The following is an 8,126-nucleotide window of genomic DNA, read 5'->3' on the forward strand; positions in this document are numbered from 1 at the left end:
GCGATAATAACGTACCTAATAACCAGAACATCTGTATGTCAAACCCAAACATAAATAGATCAAAAAGAATCTTGAAATCGCAATCTGAGTTTCTTCCAGCATGCTCTTGACGATATCGAAAACATGAGGGTCGATGATCCATATCTTATAGAGCACTCAGCACAACAGTGGGATGCATCAGAGTTAGAAATTCATCCATCAGTCATAAATCAACCAAGTAAGCTTTGAATGGACTAGATTCCTCATTGCTACAGGTTAAAGAAAATCAGAACAATTCTATTGATCACTATACACATTTGAAACTAGTTTTCTAATGTTGCATAGCAGGAACAATTTAATAATTTTCATTAAGAAATTTATTATATAATTGCACGATCCTGTTCAAATAAGGTCGTTCTTCCCAGAAAATTTATAGTGTTGAACACATTACAAACTTGCTTCAACAAATAACGAAAATTGTAGATCTCAGAATAAAATAATTTATATACTGTATATTGATTAAGGGAATATATATACACTTCAAAGTAGTAAGGGGAATTTTCCAAACCTGCATCCCCACCCCACTTGAATAAGAGATTATTAAAGGGGTAGAGAAGGTATATAACCAAAAGCCAACTATGGCCCATAACCTGATTGCAAAAAGAGAAAAGAAACACAGATAGATCCAATGAAAACGACTATGACACTCTTCTCATCCTTCTTTTGTACATTTCTTTTTTTTTTCTTTATGATATCCATGAGTGTTCAGACCATTATGTGCTACTCGGCTGATATCTCGGGACAACCCTCTTGACCTGATAAAATTTGGATGTCAAGAAAACATTTTTGTATAGGGTTAAAAATGTATCCCTTTCGTGTTTCTTAAACAGAACTATGAAAGGCCAGTAGTAATAGCAACAAGTCATGAGTTTGAGATCCAGCTCAGCACATTGATTTATAAATCACAAAGTTGATAGATACATAACATAAGCCGTGTGGTTTTGAAATAATCACCGACTAAAGTTAAACAGCAATCCAGCATTGATTGAAGGAAAGAACTCCCCCATACCTATTTTACTAAGCCATCACCAATAATGCATAAGAGATGAGCAATGCGCCCGTTTCATAACCATTCGATTTTTTGTTTTAGAATTTTAAAAATTCAGCTTATAAACACTATTTTCATCCAATTTTACGTTATCTTATTCACTCTATACAATTTTTTTTCAAAAACTAAGCTAATGCTTTAAAAAGATAAAAAAAAAAAAAAAAAAAGCAAAAACTTGCTAGTTTTAGAATTTGATTAAAATTTCATGGGGTAGAAAATTTGAGAATCATATAACAGAATTTAGGAGAAAACAAGCAAGCTTGAATTTCAAAAACAAAATGAACCAAAATATTTACAATATATAACAAAATTTCATATTTTACAACGAATAGACAAGTAAACAATATTATCAGCAGTTTTATCATTTACAATAATCTTTCAAAACAAAGTTGTTATCAAATAGATCTAACCAAACAACATAAAGAAAACAAACAATTTGATCAAGATTGGACTCTCCAACAACAATTTGCCAAAAGCAAGGCAAGGCAACATCATTGAAATTTAACCTTAATAATCTACCATCGGGTGCAAATTAATCATTGTAATAGCAAGGAGAATGGCAATGGGAAGTATGGCCCAACTCTCGAACAAGATTTATATCTTTAGGTTGTTGCTACAGAGAATAGCAAGGGAAAGGAAGAGAACTTAAAATTTGTTGTGTGTACACAGAACCATCTAGCACAACCACTTCAACAGTTGTCCCAACTAGCAACTGGCGACTACATTATTTAGTTAAGCGTAAATCAGTATCAAAGCAAACTAGCAACTTACGTTACCATTAAAGGTGAAACGGACAGCTCCGATTCATAATACTTTTAAACTTTATTTGGATTAGTTTTCCAAATAGTTTTAAAAAATTATACCCGCGTTTGTTTAACTCACAAAATCATTCCAGACATGCCCTTGGTGTATTGTAGAATAAGCACACAAACTATCACTTGAACCTGCAGGAGGTGAGTGGCAGTGCAGCCTCAGATGGAATTGGATAGAGAACTCCAAATTATCATTGGTGGTTTGAATAAAGTTACATCTTACATATCAACATGCAGAAGAAAATGAGGAACTACCCATCTAGTTTCTACATCTGAAGCCTAAAATCAACATGAAAAAATATATATATAACAGAAGGCCCAACATTTGCACCAAAAAGTTACCTCAAATTTCCCCAGCTTAGCCTTCCTTGGTCTAACTCGCCTGGACATAACCGCTAAATATAAAGACTACAGCAACGAGAGAATCAGACATTTCCAATTGGCTCCATAAATATTATCGTTATTCTTGAAAAATTTTACAATAGCTTAGGCTGCAATCGGATTCTTCCGTGGCCTGCCCCTCTTCTTACCTGTGCCAGTGCCACGCACTATCGGAGCCCTAACAATGGGAGGAGCATCCACCACCACTCCCTCTCTACCAGTCCGAGTCGGCTCCGCCGCCACCGGCGCTGCCGTTTCTCCATTTCTACTAGTTTCTTGAGGCTTGTTAGAAAATATTGGGGGCATCCAATTGGGGAACGACGTCGTTGGTGGGGCTGTTTCGCTGCCCTTCCCACTTTTCTCGTTATGTTGAGCTGCAAATCCCATCGGAAAAAAACCCCAGCAGCAATAATAGGCTTCTTGGCCCTGAACGAGCGGCGGAAGCGACGGAAGCAACACCGCCTGAAATGCCCTCTTGCAATTCTGACATCGCAAACAGCAACCCTCATAAACCCTAGGATACTCAAATAACACGTAACAGTAAGGACAAGCTGTCCAGAAACTCAATAATTTCAGCCGCTGATTCGGAGATTGATCGTCATCGGCGTTGGCGCTGTCGTTACTCTCAAACTCTTGCTGTTTCTTCCCACCAGATCGTTGGCTCCGGCGCACTGGCAATTTGTCCTGATGAGACAAATCGATCTTAGCATAAAGGTTAAGCTCGTTATCGTAAAGCGATTTTTTCGTGTTGTCGGACAATACAGCCCACGAATCCGCAACCAACTTGAAAGCTTGATCAGCAAAAGGAAATTTGTTTTTATCGGGATGTAGAAGTAACGCAAGTTTCCGATACTGCTTCTTGATGAGATCTGAATCATCGGATCGCCGTTCAATTTGAAGAATCGAATACCAATCATTGTGATTGTTGATTTGCTTCTCCGATGCCAATAACACATCGGCGACAGCTAAGATCTGATCGGAGCCATCCAAAAGTGGCTCAGTTTCTTGAGCTAAGATGGCGAAATCTTTAGAGCCGGTGAAATCACGATTGTGCAAGAGTTTTTCAGCGATTCCAAGCAAGCGTTCTGCTTCAACCCTATTGGAATTTTCCATCAAAATTCCCACTAATTCTTCCCGAAACTGACGGGTTTGTTTGGGAAGAAATCAAATCAAAGGCCCTGATTTTGCAATCGCATAAGCTCTTGAATTTTTGCTAATCCAAAAATTGTAATGAAAGATGAGAAAAATGGATTCTCTCTTACCTTCTTCGATCCTTTGCCGAACTTTTCTTCTCTTTAATTCATGTAATATAATGATACCCAATAAACGTGCTTTCTCGACTTGAAAACTAGCATCCTTTTCACCAAATTTGGAAAAATAATGCTACAGTTAAACTACCAAATGACATTTTTGCCCCTTCGATATATTTATTTGTCGAAAAAATTACCATTTTTATTGAAAAATTGACAAAATAATACATTCTTAATTTTCATTTGAAAAGTAGTGCATTTTTTAAAAATTTGTATAACTATATTGTCTTTCATCGTCAATTAAGCACTGAGACTTCGGTTAATCTCGAACGACAGGAGCAAATTTATTAAAGGGTCAGGGGCATGTCCCCTCACATTCTCGTTTTTTGGATTTTAATATTAATTTTGAAGTCTTATATTACAATATATCTTAAATAATATTTTATTTTTACTAAATTTTGATTATAATGTAGTGGTTGTGCCCTTGCAAAATTACAAGGTTTTGGGTTATTTATAGATTTTTTCCCGTTCGATGACAGGTAAAATTTTCCAACTTATCAATTGTTTTGAGTTTTACATGTATCTAGGTAGACATTTTTCAAAAAAATTATTCAAATGTTTCTAAATCTTACATCGAATCTTAACTACTTTGGTTTGAATACTTTCTTTTATAAATATAAAAAAATTAAATAATATTTAAAAAACAGTATAATGTCTATTGAGATGCATCAGAAAAATCTAAGTCGGAAGTTTGTAATATTAGAAAAATCTCGATCCTAAAACAGAGTTGTACAAGTTTTTAAAAAATGAGTACATTTGATTTTTAAGAAAACATGCTATATGTAAAATAAAAAACAAAAAATGTGCTTTTTTTTTTTTTTTTTCAATTTTCCATTTTTCTATAACTTTTTTTAAAATCTCATCTTTATAAAATAGACTCATTTGACCGAGGGTTCAAAAGGTATCATTTTTAGTTTACTTTTTAAAACCTATTTAAATGATCTCTTGCACATAATTTTATAATATTATTTTAAATAACTATATCACATTATAAATTAGAAGAATAGTTTTCTATACAAAAACTATTTCTTTTTATTTTAAATATCATATAATTATTTTTCAAAAATCAAACAAATTAACTTCTAGAATTCTAATTCAAATATATCTTTCTAGATTTTTTTAAATATATTTATAAGAAAATACTCATTTGAGTTTTTTTAGGAACTCACAAGATTAAAAAAATAATTCTTTTTCTTTTCTTGGAGTAAAACTTAAGTATGTTTTATTCTCCATATGTTATTTGAAATTGCCACCAAAATTATTCTTTATTCTAAAGATGCAATTCAATAACTTTGTGGACAAAATATAAACTTTGTTGTTACGTTTTTATTAAAGTAATGATTTTGTTTCTTTCTTGAAAACAAACAATTGTTTAGTCTCTAAAACTTTCTATACAACAAATTAATTTTTTTAAAAGAAAAACAGCAAATCCACGGAAGAATTATATCTTAAGAAGTCAAAGATTTGAATCATACAAAAGGTACAGAGAAAAAATAATAGAAGTTGCATCGTTTGAATCAAAAGAATGAGCGAGAACATTATTCCACCTTCGAGCATGACGAAATGAGACATCAACCAAGATTTGTGCATGAGCTTTGCTTCGTGGATGAAAAATGATACTTCAGTGAGATTCAAAGGGATATCAGACAAAAGGTTGACAGCCTCTAAACAGTCAGACTCCACAATAATCAAAACGGATATTAAGAAAGAATGTAGCATGAAAGACTTTCAAGTATCTTGATCTCATTACATCTTTTGACGAACTTAAAGTCAACAAGACGAACACGCCTCAAATAGTCACAAAACACCCAACCTAAACGACCTTTACAATTGAACATTGACGAAAAGCAAGTTAATTTGTACCTTCAAAATTTTGTTTGAATAGTAATTTGAGACTACAATTATTAATTCAAACTAAAGTCTAACACTTTACCATGACAATATTTTACATTGGGTTGACTTGAACATAATTTAATTAAGATATATATCATCAACCCAAGATACCATATACTTAAATTTCTACCGTTAACTGTATACATAGTTCACATGGATCAAGTGATTAATAAAATTGTCAATTTTTAGAACTTTAGTGATAATATATATATATATATATATATATATATATATATATATATATATATATATATATATATAATGGATAATATAATTTGAACTGTATACCTCGCACTCGTAGGCATTTTTGTATGTCAGTCAAGCTATACTAATTTTGACAATTATAAAAACAAAGTTTAAAGTTTATGTATCAAATTAAATAATATAGAGAGTAAAAATAAAATAATATTTAAATATAGTTTTGACTTATCAAAAATAAAATTTTATTATATTTGTAAATATTTTCAACCATGGTTTAAAACCATCTCTCTTTATTAATCAAGGGCACAAACGTAAATGGCACTTTTGCAAATATAGCAAAAAAAATTATGATAACAGTGTTCATGTAACAACATCTTTTAAATTTGCAAAAGTAATAAATTTAAAAATGAGTTCGTTTGGTAACGTTCTCGTTTCCTGTTTCTGTTTTCATTTTTTAAGATACAAAAGTGTTTAGTAAACTTTATTGTTTTTCATTCTAAAAAAAAGTATAAACATTTTTCATTTTATAAGAAATCATTGGAAAAAAAAGTAATTTATCTCGTTTTCGTTTTTCAATTATTTATATTGATTTATTTTTTCTTCTAATTATTTTTATTACTTTCCTTTTTTTTTTTCTAAAATTATTTGTATTGATGTTCTTTTCTTTTTTCTCAACTCTTTTTTATTGTGTTTCCTTTTCCTTTTTTTCAATGCCTTTTCCATTTCATTTTCATTTTCCATTTTCCTCTCGCAATTTTCTTTTTATTCGTCTTACTTCCATCTTCTTACCCAAATAACTACTCTCCACGTGGTTTTCTTTTTATTCCTCTTACCATCATTGTCTTCCCCAAATAAGCATCATCTTCTTCTTCCTCTCTTCCTCTCATCGTATTCATTGTCTTCCTCTTCGTCTCTCATCGTCTTCATCTACACGATACCTTTCTCTTAATTGGATGTGAGTTTTTCTTTTTCTCTTCGTGTGAATTGTGTTTTTGTCGTGGATTTTTGTCAGATTTGTGTTTTAGCCGTGAATTTTTGTCTTCCTTTTTGTTGTGGGTTTCAGTCATCCTCTTCGTCGTGGGTTTTTGTCTTCCTCTCGTCAACTCTGTTCTTGAGATCCCAATCTTCATCTTGGTCTCCATAAGATTACAAAAAGATTTTCCAATCTAGTTTGATAGTTTTTTTTTAATGTTTAATGGATGACATATATTTTTGTTTGATATTTAATTGAATAAAATGTTAATAAAGTAAAAAACAAATCTAAAAAAATCAAGAAACAATAAACAATTATCAAACATATTTTTTGTTTCTATTTATTTATTTTTTTTAAAAAGAAGGAACATGAAACAAGAAACATAGAACACGAACATTGCCAAACGAGCCCTAAGCAAGTGAAAACTAAAATTAAAATATATATATATATATATATATATATATTTAATATGGCTATATGAAAATCACTCTAAAAATCGCGTTTAAATTGATCATGAAAAAAATGTTTATCAAAAATACAATTCCTTTTAAACACTTTATTAAAAATCAGTTTAAAATTTAAATACTTATACGTTTCGTTAGATATTTTTGAAAGAGTTTTTATTCGTAATTTTATTTCATCTGTCATATACCAAAAAATATTTATAGTTAAAAGTTAATTACCATGAAAAACTACTCAACACGCTATCACCAAATTTCATAAAGAAGAAAAATTATTTTGATCTTTTTCACAAAAGAAATAATATGATGTTAAGTGGGTTTACTTTGAACACTTGAAGTTTGATTCAATCACCCGCCCGTTCAATTTGAAACCAAACCCGCGTGGGTCCCATTGGCCCACCGCCTTATTACCGTTTGAATCCCAATTTTTTTTAAAAATAAAATAATCTATATACATTTCTTCTCTCTCTCTCTCCTTCAAGTTACAAAATAATAATAACAAATATATTCAGCATTACCGTTGTCTTTCCTTCGCTATCACTATCATTCCTTTTCCTTTGGTATTTCTTTCTTCATAGTTGAGACAATTTTCAATTTCCCATACTATATAGTTTCCAGGATGGGATGAAGGATAATGGAAACACTAAGCTACAATCAAATGAACTCCATCGAATGTACGAGAAGTTAACTTATTATCGGTAATAGATTCAGAAAAATTTAGTTGACACAACTCGTAAAAATAATCTGAAAAAATATATAAATAACTGTAATGAATTTAAATTTAAAAGAGATTTAAAGACTAATTTACCACTAGACCAATTCTTTCCATAATATAACATAAAGTTGAGTGGTAGCTCGAGTTTCCAAAGCCTACACTAAATTTGTCGATAGCATGTAAGTCATAATAATTTGTATGCGTATGCAATATGGTAAAAAAATATTTCAAATAGTATCAAAAGATCGTAGATAGTATTATCATATACAGTTGTTGATTATAATTAATTGTAA

General features: G+C 31.1%; 1 protein-coding gene across 1 annotated transcript; it reads right to left on the bottom strand.

Annotated features, from left to right (window-relative positions):
• Nucleotides 1–1,644: 1,644 nt before the first annotated feature.
• On the bottom strand, nucleotides 1,645–3,584 carry LOC101205646. The gene has a single exon (XM_004136209.3). The coding sequence runs from the start codon at nucleotides 3,391–3,393 to the stop codon at nucleotides 2,386–2,388; it is 1,008 nt and encodes a 335-aa protein (XP_004136257.1). The 5' UTR covers nucleotides 3,394–3,584; the 3' UTR covers nucleotides 1,645–2,385.
• Between the last annotated feature and the right edge of the window lie 4,542 nt (nucleotides 3,585–8,126).

Source organism: Cucumis sativus, chromosome 3 (assembly GCF_000004075.3).
Source record: "Cucumis sativus cultivar 9930 chromosome 3, Cucumber_9930_V3, whole genome shotgun sequence".
NCBI classification, from domain to species: domain Eukaryota; kingdom Viridiplantae; phylum Streptophyta; class Magnoliopsida; order Cucurbitales; family Cucurbitaceae; genus Cucumis; species Cucumis sativus.

What these genes read in the sequence shown, in the direction of transcription:
- LOC101205646 (XM_004136209.3), bottom strand. Translation starts at nt 3,393, where the DNA reads ATGGAAAATTCCAATAGGGTTGAAGCAGAACGCTTGCTTGGAATCGCT.